The sequence below is a fragment of the Teleopsis dalmanni genome, chromosome 2, assembly GCF_002237135.1.
Source record: "Teleopsis dalmanni isolate 2A chromosome 2, ASM223713v2, whole genome shotgun sequence".
NCBI lineage: Eukaryota > Metazoa > Arthropoda > Insecta > Diptera > Diopsidae > Teleopsis > Teleopsis dalmanni.
Genome location: NC_051847.1, coordinates 167,144,802 through 167,165,940, shown reverse-complemented (window position 1 = coordinate 167,165,940; position 21,139 = coordinate 167,144,802). Strand labels below are relative to the sequence as shown.

The 21,139-nt window shown below is 32.1% G+C and overlaps 1 protein-coding gene across 1 annotated transcript; it reads left to right on the top strand.

Moving 5' to 3' along the window:
• LOC119676115 lies at positions 1-20,981 on the top strand (the record flags this gene model as incomplete). The annotated part of the gene is made up of 7 exons (XM_038087343.1): positions 1-221; positions 3,676-3,836; positions 5,792-5,993; positions 17,557-17,808; positions 18,016-18,950; positions 19,297-19,509; positions 20,325-20,981. Coding segments are annotated over 7 exons (2,226 nt in total), but the record flags the coding sequence as incomplete, so codon positions are not given.
• Positions 20,982-21,139: the final 158 nt, after the last annotated feature.

The following is a 21,139-nucleotide window of genomic DNA, read 5'->3' as shown; positions in this document are numbered from 1 at the left end:
TCTGCATCTGCAACAGCCGGTGAAATAGGCGCTACAGGAGCTGTAAAGCCTGCCGCCGACGCTATAACATTCGAGAATAAATTACTGAAGGAAGAAAAAGAAACGCCAACAGGCATTGATATTCATGATTTGGAACACGATGATAGTTCGTCGAGTACAGTCGACGGCATTGGTGTTGATGAATGTGAAACAGATCTGGTTGGATTCGAAATTATAACAGGGTAAGTGTGTTAATTAAGGTAAATACATACACACAGTACTGATACAACCATTACACCATTAAACTGAATTCGCTTCATTCTCTATGCCTGAGCAGTGTGGGGTCCCTGCCAATGAGGATTTTTATAGTTTTTCTGTTTCTGTGTTTATTTTTCACTTTAATTTATAGTTTAAATACCAGACAAGTATAATGCACTAAGCGATAATAATACTAGGTGAGTTGCTGTTTATGTTGTTGCTGCTGCTGCTATTATTAGTTTTGTCATTATATTTTGCTTAAGCAAATATTAGTTCAACAATTTTCATCATCATCAGCAACCTAAGAACATCATATTTTTTATGTCAACACATTGCATACAAAACATGAAGGTAAAATAAACAAAACGATATTTTCGGCAATAGAGTTATCAACAGTGCGCTACACTACAATCTACATTGCAATCAAATACATAATCATAATCCAAATCATCATAATCCAATATTTTTCTCAATATTTATTTATCTAGTTCTGCAGAAACTTGAAGAGATTATTTTGATTATTATACCCCTAAAATACTCGCTAAAGTGCAAAGATGATGGCTTAGCTTAAAAAATAAAAAAAACTATGTCTATATATCCTATATCCTATATATCCTAATTCATAGATCAATTGAATATCCTATTATTTGATAACAAATATGTGCTTGCACTTAAATGGGTTCGGATGTTATTGTAGCTTAAAATAGTTTTTTAATTTTGGAAAATTTTATTCCTGGATGCCTAGAGTTTATTATAAAAACAATAAATACTTCGTATATCTTTACGACAGAGTTTGACAAGAAAACTTTTAACCTTTTTACCTTAATAAATCTTATTGACAAGGACGAACACTTTTCTGATAGTGCATATATAAGTCCATGAATGAAAGTTACAACATCTTGAGCATAGTACCCCTAACTAAAGATATTCTTAAAAATGTATGTATTTTTTCAATGCAGATCAGATCAAATGCTAGATTCGTGCAACGAAATACAATATTATTCTGCAAGTTAGTAACAACATGCCGTAGATCGAATACCGTAGCTCAAAATCGAAATTCCTAATAAAAAGAAATAAAATATCTCAGGACCTTAATATTTAAAAATTGATAGTAAAAATAAAGAAAGACGAAATTTTGGCTTTTATTTCTTCATTCACTTATTTGTATATATCCAGATTAAATTTTAAAGTTTTTAATGGAGTATTGAATAGAGTATATACTTTACTGCTACTGCTTCTATGATATGATGTGAACCATTAAATTTTGCAAAGCATATTTGTTGGTAATTCCATCTAGCAATAAATATAGGTATGTACGAGTATATCAAGAAAAGAACTGAACTAAAAACTAAAAAGCACAAAAACCCTATTAAAAAAAAAAGGTGCTAAACATGCTAAAGCAACTCGGTTGCTGTTCAATTTAAGATACACATTCGCAAAGCCAATTTCAATTACAATTAGCAGTCTTGTTCTCTGTGCAAGGAAGGAGCTTCTCTACAAATCCTCTACAATTTCCAATCAAGTGAACATTCAACTTCATCCATAATCTATCTTAGTTAACATAAGTTGAATGTAAATTAGAGCAAACATATTCGCACGTATCTCGGCAAGCATGCAAAGCTAATACACATCATAAACTGGTAATCTAAAGCAAGCGACCAAAAAGGTAATACTAATTATCCGATGTTTTCTAAAGAATTAAAGAACTATTTTTATAACTTCTGTGCAGCTTGCCAAGTGCCGAACAAGGCATGCAAAAGCTACGTGGCAGCTGGAAGGCACCAAATAAATAAAAACAAAATCTGCTCTCAATAGAGAAGTGGCATTATTAGCGGCATTACAATCGCTGCCACAATGATAATAGCATTAAAGTTTTAATAATAAAGCCCATAATGGAGATGATATGCATTAAAATTAAAGGAGAAGAGCAGAAAAGATGAAAATAATCAGAACGAACTCAAAATTATTTTTATTTTAATTTTATAAATAAAATTTTTGTCAAATGTCAAATCAAATGACTTGCAAAGGTAGGGAAAGAATAGTATAGTTTGAGAGAAGATAGTAGTTAAAAAATCTATTTAGAAAAAATAGAAATTCTCTTTAACAGACTTCCTATCTGCTAATACTATTTTAATACGATATACTGATAAACACAGACGATTTTTTTAAATAAAATTTGTTATGGTCGACATAAATTATAAAAGCCATCTCTTTGCTTTATTACACAGATTTTTTCCACTTACAATGAAAGTTTCTTTTAACACTTTTTTGCAATCTGCAATCATAAAGTTATTTCACTTCAATAAAAAGTCGATTCGCAGAAATTGCAGCAATAACTCTTTTCTACTAAGCGACAGCCTACAATCCCTTAGGAGTCATAAAAACTCACAACATATGTTGCTGCAATGATGCTGCAACACAAGTTTTAAATACTTTGACGAAAATAGTTGCGTGTATGTGCTAAAAGGACAAATTGCAAATCCGTAATGGAGTAGCACTATGTCCACTTACATTATAGAGATACAAATGCATACTTTACCATATACGTAAGAAAACTAGTTACATCTAATTTATGAGTACACATTATGGCTACAGTAACTTCGCCATGTAGCCATGTAGCCATTACCAATAACAAAATGTTAGTTTTGGATTTGGAGCTTACCTGCAAGAAGAAGATAAAAAATAGTTAAGAATATTTTTACAACAAATTTTAGGAGATAAATATTTTTATATATTTATATTTCATATGTTATATTTCATAATGTTATATTTTATAACAACAAATATACAACTTAAACTGGCTTGCTATCCTTTCTCAAATATAAAATAACTTTTTATCTACTCAGAAACAGAAATCGGTGTAAACTATTTCCAATGAAAAACCAGACAAATAATAAAGTAGCCAATTCAAAATCAACTAGCTTTATCTGAAAGGAAATGTACTTCATCCTACTCCTTCATAGCGGACCCATTAATATTGACATTGACTAATTAAATGATAGAAGTACAGCTTTTACTTAATAAGAATTTAATGTATTTACCGTTTGTTTCCTGAAGATTATGTAGACCACACAGGCAATGGCAATTTCAGTTCGTCATGTAATGCTGTGCAGTTATTTTATTAATTATACTTAGAACATCCCAAATACCAGAGACCAACAGTTGTCCAAAGACAACTGCTGAAAGAGCATACAAGTAACCACAACTCACAGCCACGACATTATCAATCATAACTCAACAAACGAAGTTACAATTACACAAATTAAATTTACTTTAATTATGCATTACAGCGCAAAAAAAAATATATATGTATATAAGAATAACTAAATTAGGAGTTAAGAAGTAGAGGCAAAGAGGCAAAGAGGCAGCTAACACGTATCTTACAGATTTATTCCTCAGCAAATAATGTTCAATTTATGTTTATTCATCTCATTGCAGATATGTTTTCTCAGCACCGGGTAAGCTGTTGGACTCGTTGCCAGGCACTCTGATGTTGACTGATTGTTTGGAGGCATGTCAGAGCAATGAAACTTGTCATGCGGTTAATTATGAAACTGGCTTATGTGTGCTATTCTCAGCAAATGCAGATAAATTACCAGGTTGGTTTTGTTTACATTAAATATTAGTTATAGGTTAAGACAGCTAACGAAGACATAATTATTTAAAGATATTTCGAAAATGAGCTGTAGCCGTAGCTACAAGTACAGCAGAGAATGTCTGCAATTACATGCCTCATGGGCAGCACAGATTATGAGGAATTCACTTAATATTATTATATAGGCTACAGTGGCTAATAGGTCTTAATGAATAATTATAAATGCACAGCGGTATTATTCAGACGCATACGCATATATGTGGATGAATCGTTGATTAAAATATGTGTTGACAATATTTTTCAGTTAAGATATCAAAATATTCTTGCATTATTCTTGCATCAGCTCTTGAGTGAAAATATAATAGTCCAACATAATACAGTTAAGTGTATCTTTTGTATAAAAATAGAACTGTGGTTGATAAACCGGCTATTTTCAAAAAAGAGAATATGATATATTTAAATATTAATAACATGCAAGATCACATAGGAAGAAAATTATTTCCAATATATAAAGAGAGTACTCATTCAGTAAAAAAATGAATAAAATAAGAAAGATATAAGAATTAATACTCCATTTAAAGAAAGCAAGATAAATGGTGCTTTCTTTAGTGCAACAGGCGATGGATAGTACAAATGATGGATAGTACAAATTTTATTGAATAATAATTATTAGAAATGAATTTTTGTACCTTATAACACTATTCGTGTTACCTCCAGCTCAAAAAGTACCCGGATTTTGTGAATAAAACACACAAATTTAAGTTTTATTCCAAATTTATTTTATCTCCTTCAAAATATGCTCTTTCTGAAGCGATACACATATGCCAACGCTTAACCCAATCTTCCATACACTTTTCGTAGGCCCATGCAGATATGGCATTTAGTTCCTTCGGCGAATTCTCTTTTACCGATTCAATCGACTCGCTTACCACGAAGGGGCAATTTGAGTTTCGGGAAGAGGAAAAAGTCGCACAGCGCCAGATCTGGCGAATAGTCGCTAAATGCACTTGAGGTAGTCTCACATTAACAGCTGTTGTAAACAAACTAATTGACAGATGGCGTTCAAGTTTGTACCATATATCAAGAAAGGGTATACCAATATAACAAAAAGATTTTTGAAAGAGGTCTATTACTTAAGGAGTAATTAACAAACAACAAAATCCGGATACTTTTAGAGCAGAAGGTATATCTTAAATTTTAATGTAAATTAAATTTATAACATACTATACCCACGTAAACAAGTATAAATTACTTAATGTATTACGCCTTTGTTAGCGATATTTTATATACATCAGATATTCAGAATAACAATAAATTCAAGTTCATATACACTACAAACCCATAAAAATAGTTGAAGTTAATCGAAAATCATTATAAAATAATAAGACAAGGTGTTACAATTCATGCCATGAAATAAATATTTTTGTTGCTGCAATGACTTATACTTATACGCAAAAGTTGAGAAGACTGGGACTTCAATTCCCAATGAATTGGCAAAACGAATTTCAGCTAATTTACGCGTTAAGCTACGCTTCTAGCAATCCAAACAGCACAAAAAATTTGGGCGCAGCGTGAATTAAAATTAATTGAAAGCTCGTTGCCGAAAAACATTTTAATTTGTAGTTTCGAACGGTTTTTTCCATGTCTAAAGACTAACAACACCTCTAATGAAGCTAACATAGAATTAGTCAGACTGCTAAGTTGTTAGCTCCATTTTTCTGTTCGCTTTTAGCTGGGCATTTGCCTTTGTGCCTTCGTACCTTCGTACCGGACAAACAGTAGCCGCAGTAGTAATTTTTGCCATTAAACAATAATAAATTTTCATTTCGGATTCGAACTTTGGCAGATACAAAGTAATTTTGATTTATAAGATACAATTTTAAAAATATTTCATAATACTTTATAAAGAATCAAAATAATATTTAATAAATAAATATTTCAAATATCTTCATCGTACAGGTGCACTGACCAAATCTCAATTCCCAGTCTTCACCATTTATGCGCAGAAAACATGTCTGGGGGTACGTCCATGCGCACGTGCCTGGTGTGTGGATCGTGTGCAGGGCTACAAGTTGAATGGACATGCAAGACGCAGCCTGCCAGTGACATCGAGACGTGATTGCTTGGAATTGTGCTTGGGAGAAAATGAATTCACATGCCGGTAAGTGAAAAAAATCAAAGCAAAATTCTGCTGTAATTGTGTTGATCAATATGTGGACTCTCCATTAAAACAAAGAAACTATTTTGAAATGCTGTTAAAAAAATATCGTTTAAATGTGCAGATACGCAGATACACTTCTTAGTGCTTTCCTCATGAAGGCGCAAAATTCCTAGTTGAACACCTTCTCACCTATTAACGTGATAACAGCAATTACTGTGCTAAAGTGTTGTTGTACAAGAAATCCACTGTCGATAGCATTTAATCACCTGCGTGCCTCACTGAGATTTCATTAAGATTTTAACCTTTCATTCATAGGCCTTGCACTGCATTTGAATTTTTTGCCTGCCATCAAATTAGCATTGGAGTTGGTGAGAACCGCAAATTTCCTGTGATTAAGATATGAAAACATGTTGACTGACATAGTTAAGAGCTCTTTGCCTTGTCGATAAGATAATGTGAAAGAAGCTACAAAGTAGTACGTGTACTGTTATGATTACTTCTGAAGCGTTTCGACGGCAGCATGCAAATTAAAATTCAACTCTCATATCGTGGTAAACGTGTCTGTGAGTTGAGTTGGTTTCTGGGTACGACAGGAAGAGATGCAGGTTCTTGAAGTCTGCGCGGTTTGTGACAATTATTTGATCGGTCAAGGAAATGTGTCTGTTGTTTATGTTGTTTCTGAAATCTAAATTCTTCCTTTTCGCATATCATGTTGCATGCATTTATGCGTAATTTAAACTCGATGCAAAAAAATATTATGCAATTCATAATTTAATTATATCGAGTCAAGTACCGCCATTGGAAACTGGTTTAAGAAATTGATCACGTAATCGATTTCCTCAGATGATTTTTTGCAGTAAAAACATCTTATCAATTAGTTCATATTAAATTTGTTCTTTATGTTTAATAAAATCATGTTTTTTTTGAGTAGAAGTTTCAGTAGAAGTTAATGTGAATTGCGCGTATATACAAACAGGAAGTGATTATTTATACAAGTAAATAAAAAAACAAATTATATAGGGCACATTTTTATTATCAACCGGTATGAACAAAGAGAAAAATCTGCTACAAAAAAAACCCAGCAGTCAAAACTCCCTAAATATCTTAAAAATGATAAATATCACATACCACTTTCAATCTACAAAATGAACTCAAAATTCTACTGGGCACAAATAAATTCATTATGACTTTCCAACACAAATCAACAAGAATTGGTCAAATCTTTTTAAAGCATCAATGTTAAGAACAATATAACACCTTATCTAGTTCTAAACTTAATTAGAGGAAATAAAATGGAAATTTATAAAATAATGTCGATACTCATGGGCTAAACTATAGAACCCCATCACAACTTCTGCAAATCATAATACTAGTATGTGAGAAGCATGCACTAAAATAGGTTTCGACACAATTTAGATATATATAAATGGCAAGACTATAGCATATAACACGCTATTACGTAAATGAATCCGTATCATCTCCAGTTTAGAAATAAGCTTAATACCAACATTCAGCAAGACAATTGGTTTCTCCCATACATTACAAAGAATGTGAAATATAAAGTGCTTTAGAAAAATCGACCTTCTTAGACTTCGCCAACCTATCTACCTGATTAGGTATAATAACGAAAGCAGTAGCAAAATCAACCTAAACTTTTAAGTTGTATGTATATAAAGTTTTATACTCGTATTCTTCCATAAATTGTTCTCTTTATATATTTTTAATTTCTAAAAAGATCGTAGCGACGTTCTACTGTTGATATATTAGAAGACCTATAGAATTCATTAAATCTATAATATTGTATTTAAAGTAGTCGTCCATATACATAAAATTCTTCTTTTAATCAAACTGTGCATTTCTATGACTGTGATCGCATCAATATTTCTGGGATTATACTCTTTTACCAATCCAATAATGCAGCAATTGTGCAGTTAACGGTCGTTTTATAAGTTTTTTTCTGGCAAGGCTATTCAAATACGTTAAAGCCAATTCGCACTTCTTCACCCACCGCGGTAAGCCATTGTATTACGGCTGCTAAAAAAATTCAATAAATCATTTCAGTCGATTTATAATAAAATTGCTGATAATATGCAATCGATTGAAAGCGCGAAGCTTTTTTAAATGGAGTTTGGTAGCAAAATGTAGCCGATAGAAGCTGTCGATGGATGTTGGATGCCGCATGCAGCATGATACATTGTACAGTACGCAAAAGTCAATTCCAGCGACAGGAGCAGTAAGCCACAAGAACAGTTATTTCCATTACAACATTTTATTTTATTTTATTTTTTTTAAATATTTTTTTCACTGATTTGATTTTCAAACACAGGAATGGCAACTCAATAAATGCGTTGGCGGAATATCATTGTGTAAGCCACTACGAACCACCTTGAGAAGCGCGGCTGCAATCGGTAACCTTTTAGTTGGCCTATATATTTTTTGCTATTACAACAGTGCAACAAGGTTGGAAGGAGGAGAGCATGCCTAAATTGTGTGTGCTTGCTTGCATATTAGAAAAATTACAACAATAACAACGACAACAACAACATCAGCAATTGTTGCCGATTTCGTATTCTTTTCTCATTTAGCCATTTTAACCATTTCTTCTATTGGCCATTGTTAATGTGTTTTGAAGCTACTAGGTTTGCTCGCTGGCAAGGCTTTTATTAGCTGCGGCGATCGCTATCGGTATTTGGTAATGCAGTTGATTGCATCAAATCGAGGTGTTTAATGATAACTGTGCCTATAGGGGGATTGTATGTTTCTATGTCCACAACTGACCGCTTCAGGTCTTATTTCTGATTATTTGAGTGTGCCGAACTGCTCGAATTTATTTTTAATGGTTCTGTTGCTTTCGATTTGCTTGTTGAAATAAATTAGTTTTAAATAACATTCAGCATTAGGCTGGTATGCACCTCCTCCCATATATCAGGATTGCACTGTTGCACTGTTGGACTGTTACTTTGATTTCGCAATTTCAATTGATTTTAAGTGCTACATTTCTGCATTTCTATATTTCTGTATTTCTGCGGTAGCATCGCGCTCTTAACAAATGCACTCAGAATGCAATTCTTTTCGAATAATTTGTGTAGTAATAAAGCCATAATTTGTTGCATTAACAGTTTTTTCAATGCAGTTTTTTTTTGTTTCTTATTTTTTTTTTTTTCTATTCCAATAGAACTCCTGCTTATGCCTTGTAGGTGTTTTGCCTTTGTTGTTGCAACAGATAAATTATTGCTTAGTGTATATGTTATGTTGCAAATTATTTGTATGGCAGAAATACTACATAAATTGAGTTTGATTCTAGGTTAAAAAGCTAAAATGGGTAATCAACTTAAAGCAAAAGCAATTCCAACTCAGAGATTTATTTCGTTCTGTGACCTTTGATTATGAAGATAAAAACTCTATTACATAGAATTGGAAAAAGTACTTTCCAGAATGTGGATTTAAGAAAAACGCGTTAATTTTAACAGTTAAGCAATATAAGCTTCATGCTAATTTGCTGCATTTGGAAATTTATAGAAAAATTTATATAAAGCACACACACGATTTTGTATATTAAAAAATTGCCTTTTCACAGTTAGTTTTTTTGTTAAGTTCGGTTTATAGGGTGATCCCTACCCTTGTTGTCGTATTGTGTTGTTGTTAAGCTATAGATAGTTTAAAATTACTTCGAAGATTTAATTATACGAAAGTTTAGGGAGAGGAATGATGTGTATTTAACTGTCTGAGTTCCTACAGAAAGTGAGTTTTTCAAATGTTTAAAATACATTGAACTTATGTCATCTGTAAATTTTCAGCTAATGAAAAGTTATTAAATGTAATATATTCAATCCCTCGGCTTGTTTTTCTAACCGACAGTAACTGTCAACGAACCCTTTGTAAAATTAATGAATATGCTGAGTATCTGAATTAAATCCTAAGATTTTATCCTAAGGTTTTAGATTTAAAAGCACTCAATTTACATATACTGTTTTTTTATCTTTATTCACTATAATTATATTAAAATTAGTACTACTGAAATTAGAACCCAATAGGTATACTAATAAAGAATATAAATAAATTTAATTTCTTTTTTTAAATTCTGATCGCATAGAAATTAGACAGAAAAATTAAATATTTCAAAACCTTTTACACTAATTTCGTATAGATTTAAAATTTCAAAAAACATTCATTAATAATATAAAGTTAAGTTGATGCATCAAAGCTTTTAGACCAAATCCTGTCAAATTGTTTCGAGTTGTCAAAGATTTATGTAGTCTGGCCATATCATGATGGAACACAAATCCTTATATGTTGGCCAATTCTGCTCACTTCTTCTTGATTGTTTCTATCAAGAGCTATGAACAGTAAAGAATCGAACTAACCATTGTACCAGACTAGAGTAGCTCATAATAGACAATTCGCTTCCAATTGCACAAAATGCTTAATCTTATTTCCGTTGATAAAGTTTTGAAACCATTATTGTGTGCGCTAAATATTATAATATTTAATCCAATTTTCATCACACTTAATGATTATCTTTAAAAATGATTTCTTTTCATTGCGATTCAGCAGCGTTTTAGTGATGGCAACTAGGTCAATCAAATTTCTTTGCGTTGATTTATATAGTACTCTATTTAAATGTTCAATGTCTCCGCTACCTCGTGACAGCTTGCGTGTAGGTCTAAGTGCACGAGTTTGAAAATTCCATTGGCTTTTAACACGAGCCATAATTTACACAATTATCTTCACAAAACAATGTAGTCCGAAATGTCACCTTTCAAAACCGTGTTTGTTTAACATAATCTGTTTATTGTTGCCAGATATATGGGTACTGACACCACCCAGTGATGGGAAGAACCGCGAATACTTTTTACATTGCTTAATATTTCTTGAATGTTATAGATTTTTTTTTGGATTATGTTGAAGAATGATTTATTTGGAGTCATTTTGCTTTTTATTTTTTATTTTTTATTTTTTAACTGCTTTTCCCAACATTCTTGCATAATTTTATTATTCCATTCTCGAATTTGCTACCGTGATTAACTAATTTTGTTGAAAACCCGCTTTAGCGAACAAATTGTAGTTATTTGCTGCTACTGTGTTGCATACAGTAACACCTTCCAACAGTAACATAAATGCCACTTGTGGCAGTGCTATTAAAATGTTGCGAACAAAACAAAAAGCAGTTTATGTATCCAAGAAGATCAATACCAAACCAAGATGAACTATTTTAAAGCTTCAACAAGCTCTGGTTCGGTTCGGTGCGGTACGCTTCTGGTTTCAAGTGCCAATTGAAAGATAAATTCAATACAAAATAAATGAGATACTCATAAATATTGCAATAAATTGAAGCAAAAATATATTTTCCTATTTTACAATCTATTTGTACTCATCTAGACTTTTAGTGTATAAGAATATAAAGGATAAAATTTCAATGTTATGCTGAAGAGGGCAGATGTAAAAATAGAGTGGATTATGGGAGCAAAATTAAATAATTTTGCAATGCTTTGAAGGCAGTAAATTCAATAAAAATTTTCAATAAAAAACGATTTAAATCAGATAGTAAGAATCTTGCTCAAACTTTAAGTAACTTAACCCATTAAACAGAGGCTAGACATTCAAACATAAAAGATGCTATTATTTGCTACTCAAGACACAATAAGCAAATGAGATAAAAAACTATGTGTTCATATTTCCTTTTTAGACACTTGCTTTATATCCTGTCTAAATGGCGCTTTTAAGTTAAAAATAGTAACAGGAAAACACTGTCAAGTTAGAATGAGCAACTCAAATCCATTGACTAAGGAATGTTGAATGGATAAAAAATAAGTTGTTCTTTACTGCATTTCAGAAATGTTTATGTACCCAGCATGATCTGCCTTATAAATAAATGTATTACAGATTTGAAAGTAAATTACTTAAGTCTGTTAAGAGAAGTTCAAGCCACCTCGTTAAGCGACCAATATTTTCACTTCTTAAAGACTAGTAAAGAAAAATGTAAATAACTTCTAGATTTGACAGGTGGAAGTGCCAGAAGCTGAAAGAATTGAAACAATTGAAATATGACACTAAATATAATGTATGAGTTAATATATTACGAGTATATATGGTATATTAAAGAGATACACAGAAATGTAATATTTATTCATTTCAGTGACATCAAAGTAAGATGCGATTAAAGATGATTAAATGAGACGATTACAAAATTAGAAAAGTCATTTTTATACTCAGATGATTATTTTTGACTTTTCCAAACCCATTGACTTTTATTGTGCAAATATACATTCATACATCCATCAAAACAACAACACCAAGGAACCAACGTTAATTTCAAAATTTAGGTTTTTTTTATATTCGAAAATTCACTGATATATGGCATACTTATTAGAGTGGATTTATATTACAAATAAATAAAACAACTGTAACATATTTGATTCTTTAAAAAAGTGGATTACACACACCAACAATACTATAAAGAACTAAGTCTATAATGTTTACGTAGGAAGAAAAAGTGAAAACAGGTCGAATTTTCTTTAATTTTTGGTTAAAGGGTTGGACGTTATACAATCACCCAGATACGTTGATAACTAGAGGCATTTCAATAATTTCAACATTGAAGATACTATAAAGTTAATTAAATAATGAGATGCACATATACTTAAGCCTGAATTTGGATAAAATTAGACAGTGACTCTACAGTTGTTCCGGTATTTTTTTCTCAGATTTCAGATATGGAAGTAACGTTAGCGCAGGCCCAGGCTGACATACTTCTACTTTGTTCTTAAAGATTTACAGTATATAGGCAATGTCGGTTTTAATCTATCAATGTAATGCAAAGGCAATGTAATTTTAATTTAATTGAATATATGACCAACTCAATCAGATCCTATAAATTCATTGTAATACCACTGCTCTACTTGTGACCTTAACTGTACTACATGTGAAAAGACATATTCATATTAGTATTTATTTTAACTATTCCAATATCCTAAAATATTCTTAAATGATACTGTTGATGAAAATGTTTACTTCTTAAACAAGGTTATTGAACCCGTTTCAACTGTATCTAAGTGAACGTTTTGATACTAAAACTTTAGTTTAAGTGCAAAAATTTTGTTTTTGTTAATCAAAGATTGATAAATGCGAAGCAACAAAAGAAGAGAAGATTTAAATCATCCAAAAGGGTACAATAAACCTTCACTAAACTCACTAAATATAGTCTTTTGAAAGTTTCGTACATTTTTTAAATACAATAAATTTTTAAATTTAATTAAAAAAAGAGTAAACAACTAACAATCTGATTTTGTTTATTACTGTTACACAACCGCCTTAAAAGTCATTAAGGAAGAAGGAATAAATACTTCTCAAAAGATTAAAATATAAAAACGTTGTAAGGAATTTCGAAATTCAGTCACTTTTCTCAGACCAAACCAAAACCAGAACGGAACGCCTCATCGACAAAAAAATTAAAGGATGCCTCAAAACTTTCATAGCAACCACAACTGAAAATAACCTGCAGCAAAAGATTGGCAGAACAATGGCAAAAATGAAATGGTCAGCAATTTTTTGGCCAACCCAAAAATTCTTATTGTTGATGACTTCTTATCAAGAAAATCAACAGCAACAAAAAAGCCGCACATTGTAAATGATAATTTATGAGCTCGAAGCAGATCGAAGCAGATTTTAGGCAACAAGCATAAAATTGCACTTTTGTTGCAAATGCAGTTTTAAAAAAGCACAAAAAAAAAGTTGATGTAAATCCAAAGCTCATGACAAATTTTTATACGAGTTCAAACAATTCAAAAGGTGGATCGAGGTGGATCGAGGTTGATCGCGGCTACTGATAAATTTTTATGCCGGAAGAACAATTACAGCATACAATGTTTCATTTTATTCCTTTTAGGGTTATTGGTGCCACACTTTACCTTTATACTTATGTTTTGTTTTGCTAATAGCATCTCTATATTATTAAATTAATTCTTAAATCCACAAAAAACAAGTGCAACAGCTTAATATCAGATATTGGTCAATATTTGCACTTATATATTAAATCCAAGCCATGCCTCCTCAGCAAACTTTAAATTAAATTTCGCAACATCGAAACATGGGAAATGCAATAAATTAGTGCGAAAATTCTAGGAAGTAAGATAAATTACCAATATCTTCTACCAAACATTAGTAAGAGAACTGAAGCTACACTATATTCGTTAGAAAAGCGTGCGGCAATTAGAGCAGCAACAGATCGACTGAAATTCCAGAATGAAACGCACTAGCGTAACTGACATCCTTGCCACATTCGCGATCTCCAGCAGAAAGCATGAAAATGAAACGATAACGAATCTCTCCAAGATTGTGTACCAACATAACACCACAGCACATCGCCATCGCCACTGCGTTCAAATAATATTGGTAGCAATATTTGTATCAACAACATATTTCTCAGGATTACAAATCACGATTGCTGATAATACGTTGCACATGCGCAGTACATAAAGCAGCCACGCTCGTATGTAAAAAAGTAGGCGCATTCGCTGAAATGCATTTGAATTTTAACAACACTCAAACACTGCCGCAACGACGCAAAAGCGGTAATATCATCTTCGCCATCATAACTCAAAACCGATAAAGTCGACGAAATACTTTTGGTAGCGCAGCAACAATTGTAAACGCTAGAATGACGCAGTCTACAGAAGTGCATCTTCTTCTACAGCGGCTGCTGCATGTTGCGTGCCTGTTCTTAGTCGCCGTCCAGTTGCTGCAATTGCGCATGTGCTACTTATTCAGTTGCACGTTATAATTTTGCTGCAATGCTGTTTGTTTTTTGTTTTTTTTTTGTTCTTTTAATTTTTGGAGTCGATTTTCTTTATTAACCATGACCAGTATCCGTTAGCTCGGCTACTTTTTCGTGGACAGCAATAGTCAATAAATTTAAAGAGATTCGCAGGCGACTGCAAAGTCTTTAGCCGCCGTTCCCATGTACTTCATTGCGATCATTGGAACGCAATGACTCACTTCAGTTCGCTTTTAATAATTTATAATTAAATTCAAATTAGACGCGAACGTATTCGTGTTAACATGAAGTGATTGTGCCATTGAACGTGAAGCGGTATGGATTTTTAACGCCCGCATTAATACGAGTTAGCGGTATCTGAGCTCTAATATTAATAATTTTTACTTAAGATAAATGCAATTATGAAATAATTTATTGCAATGCAATACATTAAACTGTATTAACAGCACGTAAGTTCTTAGCTGATTTATCTGTAAAATTATACATTCTGACGGAAGATTAAGAATTATTTTAAAAATTTCTGTGAAATGACTTTTAAATATGCCGACAAAAACTATAAAGTATGATGTATAAGAATAAGTAGTTATGATATGTAGTAACATCATAAGGATATATAAGTGACAAGACGTTTTATGCTTGAAATATATATCTTTCATTTCTCTATTATTCTATATTGTAAATGGTTCCTCAATGAATTGTGGGAATATAAAGGTAAGACTCCAAAATTAATGTCTGTAACTGCATTTTGTCCAAAACAGTTTCAAGGCAACCAGAATGTAGAACAACTAACTTAATTCATACAAATATATTAAAAGTATCTAAGATAATATTGCTTCTAATACGCCACTGAACTACATGGCAGCATTAAGCCAGGTTGGCGAACCTGCCGAATCTCTTGTAAAACATGTCTACCGCTGCTCGAGTAGGAGACACTAGAACCTCCGTTATGCCTATGTCTAGGTCTTCCATAACTAGACTTTAGTTTTTAAGCACTTCATCATTTAATTCACTGTGTGTAATTGCCAACATTCATATTACCCAGATATTTGTATTTATTAAAGCGTCCACTGATTCGAAAACGGCTTTCTTAATTAATTGAGGATGATTTGATACTTTTTCCAATTCAACTACCTACCTTATACCAGAAATGTGTTTAACAAAACAAGAGTTATAATCTATGTATATATGTATTATACAGAGCGAAAATAAATTTTAGAGTAAAAATGACAACTGTACGTCTGTCCATAGTAGTGCTGTTCGTATTCGAATTTACGAAGTATTCGAAGAATCCGAATATTCGAAATGCTTTCATCCCTCAAATAATTTGTGTGATACAGTCTTTGAAGTCTTCGAAGTTTTTCACTGCACTTGAACTTCGAAGACTTCGAGAAAAAAAATTTACAAAAAATTCGAATTTATTTCCAACTTCGAAGACTTCGTTGAAATACGAATATTCGAATAATCTAAAAACTTCGACTTTTAAAAAAATTCGAATAATATGAACAGCACTAGTCCATAGTACAAATTATCGTTTTATTAGCCAAAATTATCAATGTTATTTTTCAATATAAACAAAAAATCATACTACAGTCCAACTTTTGGTTGTCAATATAGCTACAAGTGAAAAACTAAAGACAATATATTATAGAAAAAGATATCAGCATTAAATTAACTCTGTTCGTAACATGATTGAACTTATAAGAACAGATTTCTGTTTAAATTCGGATTATGTTCTTTTCCAAAAGTATTATATTCTTCTTTACTGTTTATATTTTATAAATTAAATGAAATTAAAAATAACTATAGTCTTTATGTGAAATAATAATGGAACACAATATCTTTTTATACAAATTTTATTAGCTCCATAAAAGTTAATACTTAATTTAGGAAAATCTTTAATCATTGCTTTGTGCAAGAACTTCAAATTAAGTAACTTAATGCGAGATCATAAAATCTCAGTATAGAATTTCTAAATAAGAAATCGTAAAAATAAATAAGCTGTACTTTAAAATAATAGCAATTAAATAAATTCAAGAATTCAAACAAATTCAGTTCATTCCTCGAAAAGAGAGCCCAAAATTGTCAGCAGTTGTGCCACAAACCAAACCAAGTGATGCTTCATTAAGTATGCAACACCAACGCGATTAGATCGCTTATTTAACACAAGGACCACACACATATCGACATATCATTTAAGCAATGCCACAAAATCGTCCAATAGCAATAGTTGCTACAACAAGTCAACTGAGAACTGAGTTAGAGACAGTGATGCTATCTGCCGATTGGCAAAATATTAAAGCCTCTTAAAACTGTTGCAATAAAATTCCATTGCCAGAAATAATTTAAGCCGCAATAAACGTTACCATTTTTGTTTTAATTGACGTAAATAAATGCTGTTGACAACAAAAACACAACTGACACAACTGCTACAACTGCTGCAACAGCAGCAATAAAAGTTGATCCAATTGTGGCAACATTACCAAGAGCAAACTTAACCAATTTCGTATTGAACGTCCCTGTTTGTGCTGCCGTGTTGCGCTAGGCATTGCACCAATGTTGCCACATGTTTAGTGTTGCCTGTTTAGGCTAATACGAGTACGTTTGCAACAAGTTCTCGTTGGAAATGTTCCACCAATGTGTAATAAACATTTTTGTAATTGTGTGACATTTTTAGGTTATGTTGCTACAACATTTGCGATTTGCAGATAAACAATTTTGCAATTCGATATCTGCAGCACCAACAATAACAACAACAACAAATATTTTAACCATTTTAAATTATCATTACAGATCAGCAAACTATTATCGCAATACGAATACTTGTGAACTCTCCGAAATGGATCGCATCACTTTGGCCGGTACGAGTGCATTCCAACCGCGGGATGATATCGATTATTTGGAAAATAATTGCGCCGAAGAGCCAAATAAATTGTGCGAATTCAAACGTTTGTCCGGTCGAATTTTGAAGACCGTTGACTCTGTTTATCAGGACGTGGGTAGTATAGAAGAGTGTCGTGATTTATGTTTAAATTCTCCTTACAGGTAAGTGAGAAAAGAATATAGAATTAATAACTAGTATTATAAGATCGGTATTAAGTTTCTTACATATCAATAAATATAAGTGTTAAATACACGAATAGAAATTCTTGCTACTATTATAAGTAATAAGATTAAACCTCAGCTTATTTTAAAAATATATTCGCTAGCATTTAGTACAAAACTCAAGTCTCTAATTATATTTCACAATAGATGTCACTCATATGACTATGGTGATACTGGTGATATGGTCTGCCGTCTATCTCATCATAGCCGAGCAACATTAGCCGATGTAGAGGACCCTTACTTAGAAGTACCGGAAGCATCTACATATGAACTCTCTTCTTGTTACAATGTCACAATAGAGTGCGGTGCAGGTGATATGATCGCACGTATCAGAACTTCTAAACTATTCGACGGCAAAGTGTATGCGAAGGGTTCACCAAAATCTTGCGCGGTGGATGTCAAGACAGCACTTGACTTTGAATTGCGCATGGGCTACCAAGATTTAGAGTGTAATGTACGTCAAAGCGGTTCAGGGCGCTATGTTAACGATGTTGTCATACAACATCATGACACAATTGTGACATCATCAGATTTGGGATTAGCAGTTACTTGTCAATATGATTTAACTAACAAATCTGTCACGAATGACGTTGACTTAGATGTTAAGGGTGATATAGAACCAGCACTATCAGAAGAAGTAATAGTCGATTCACCTAATGTCATCATGAAAATAACATCACGCGATGGTTCAGATGTTATGCGTTCAGCTGAAGTTGGCGATCCATTAGCACTTAAATTTGAAATACTTGACGAGCAAAGTCCTTATGAAATATTCGTACGCGAACTTGTGGCTATGGATGGTGGTGATAATGCTGAAATAACGCTTATTGACTCAAGGGGTTGCCCAACAGATCACTTCATCATGGGACCAATTAACAAGAGTTCATTATCTGGTAAGGTGCTGTTGTCACACTTTGATGCCTTCAAATTTCCATCGTCTGAAGTTGTGCAATTCCGCGCTTTGGTCACACCATGCATGCCAACATGTGAGCCCGTACAATGCGACCAAGATGATTTCAGTGCTGAACTCAAATCGCTGACTTCGTACGGACGCAGAAGAAGGCGTTCATTAAACGCAACAGGTGAGTGAAGGTGGCACAAATAAGAGTTAAAGAAATACAAAAACAAAAGATTTAAGTTTGAGATTTGATATTTGATGCCATGTCGATACACTGTCATTATCACGATTTACTCGCTTCCTTGAAGTTATGTGTTCATACTATTTTGTTTTTTTATTTTTGTAAATTGCTTGCAATAGCCGCGGGCAAAGTTTCTGTACTTAAATTTTCGTAATGATGACGTTTTATTTTATGTCTTCATCATTTAAAGTAACTTTCGTCACTATCGCCTACACGATTTTCAATAAAACTAAATTTTATTTTATTTTATTTCTTCCTCTTTTCCTATTTTTTTTTTCTAATCGAATAGAAACATTTATTGGCAACACTCGACAACGATCTCGTCGTGAGACAACAAAAAAACCCAGCCAGGACGATATGCTTTTAGTGCAATCAATTCAGATCACTGACAAATTTGGATTCGATAAGCAACAGCAAACCAAAACATCCGCATACGATACCAGCGGAGAGACCGTTTTCATCTCTAATGACGCTACACAAGGGTTCTGCGTTAATGCAATTGGTAAGCACAAGTGGCGTAAAATGCGGGGGAGTAAGAAGTGCTAGGCAGCTCACAGATATCGATAGTGTTAAGGTCGTTAAAGAACAAAATAGAAAACAAATTTAAAAAAAATTGGAAAAAATTATTTATTGCTGGTAAAAGCAGAGGTATTGCCCAGTGCAGTCTTCTGAGCTAAAAATGATTTTTTTTAAAGAAGTTAAACACTTTTATTGGATCAAAGATATTTTATAGAAACAAACATTTGCAACTACTAATTTATGATGTGATCTGAAGACAATATATGGTGACAAGAATAATATACTACTATAGTGCGATAAAAGATAGATAACTTTTTAATTATGATATTTATTGGCCATGAATTTCTTGCCTTAACATTTAATAAATATAAAAATCACAGAGCCTATACTTCACAATAATATTGTGATATTAGAATATTAAAAACAGGTGCTGGCAAATACAAGTACTTCATATACTTCATACATATGAAGTATATACATATGAATGTGCAAGTACCTAGTACTTAAGAATAATCTTAGAGGAAAAACATTAGAAAAAACAGAAGGTGAAAACCCTAATTAAATGGTTTAAATCTATATAATTTAATTCAAGTCATAGATTGATAAGAGAATGTAATTATACGAATTTTTTAACAAATCTACAAATTTTAAAATTCTTTTCAAAAATTTTAATTTTCAAGATTTTTATTTAAATTACTTAGCACAGATTCAATCTAGTCAATATTGTTGATAGTTTTTATCTTTAAAATCCTTATTCTTTTTGTTAATTTCAAAATTTTTTAATATTTCTTACAACAGGACTCATTGTTGCAACAACTGTATTCCTCCTTGCCCAATTATCAGTAATAGCAATATGGACATATATCTACCAGAGACGCCGAAAACAACAAGCGTACACAAGTGATGGCATTGGTACAACATCTGCCTATGGTGGACACACCAGCTCTACAGGATCGACTATTCTACCAACTGCGCGAACAGAATCTCTTTGCAAATTATACGAAAGTGGCATTGCTGGACGACACGGACTACAATTTTAAGAACTACGACTAATGAGATTGGAAAAAAACGTATATATACCACCTTTTTTTAAAAGAAGAACAAATAAGTAATTACTTAAGATGCTTGAGGAGAGACAGGAGCATCATTATTTAAGAAAAAGTTGCAATATGAAAACATTAGAAGACGCCATTAAAAATGTCAAAAGTATTTATGGTGCCGAATAGTTTAATACTTGCGGGAAGCAATATAAATATTAAATATTATTTAAAAAACAATTATCGATTATAATTAACTATGCAGTTGTAGTCTTAACTTAGTTATAAGTGAGAAAATCATACTTTAAGCAAATTAAATCACATAGCAAATCTTTCGAGAGCATAATTTTGGAAAAAAGGACGACTGATATATTTGGAGAACAATATCCAGCAATTTTGGATTGTTTTATATACTGCATTTTATAATATATATATATATAACATAAACGATACTAATCGAAGTGAGATATATTTAATTTTTATTTATAAAAACGACTGCTTAAAAGTTAAAGTATTTTAAGCATTTAACTTAGTTTTTATTTTAAGTTTTTTACTATGAAACAGAACTGCATTTAT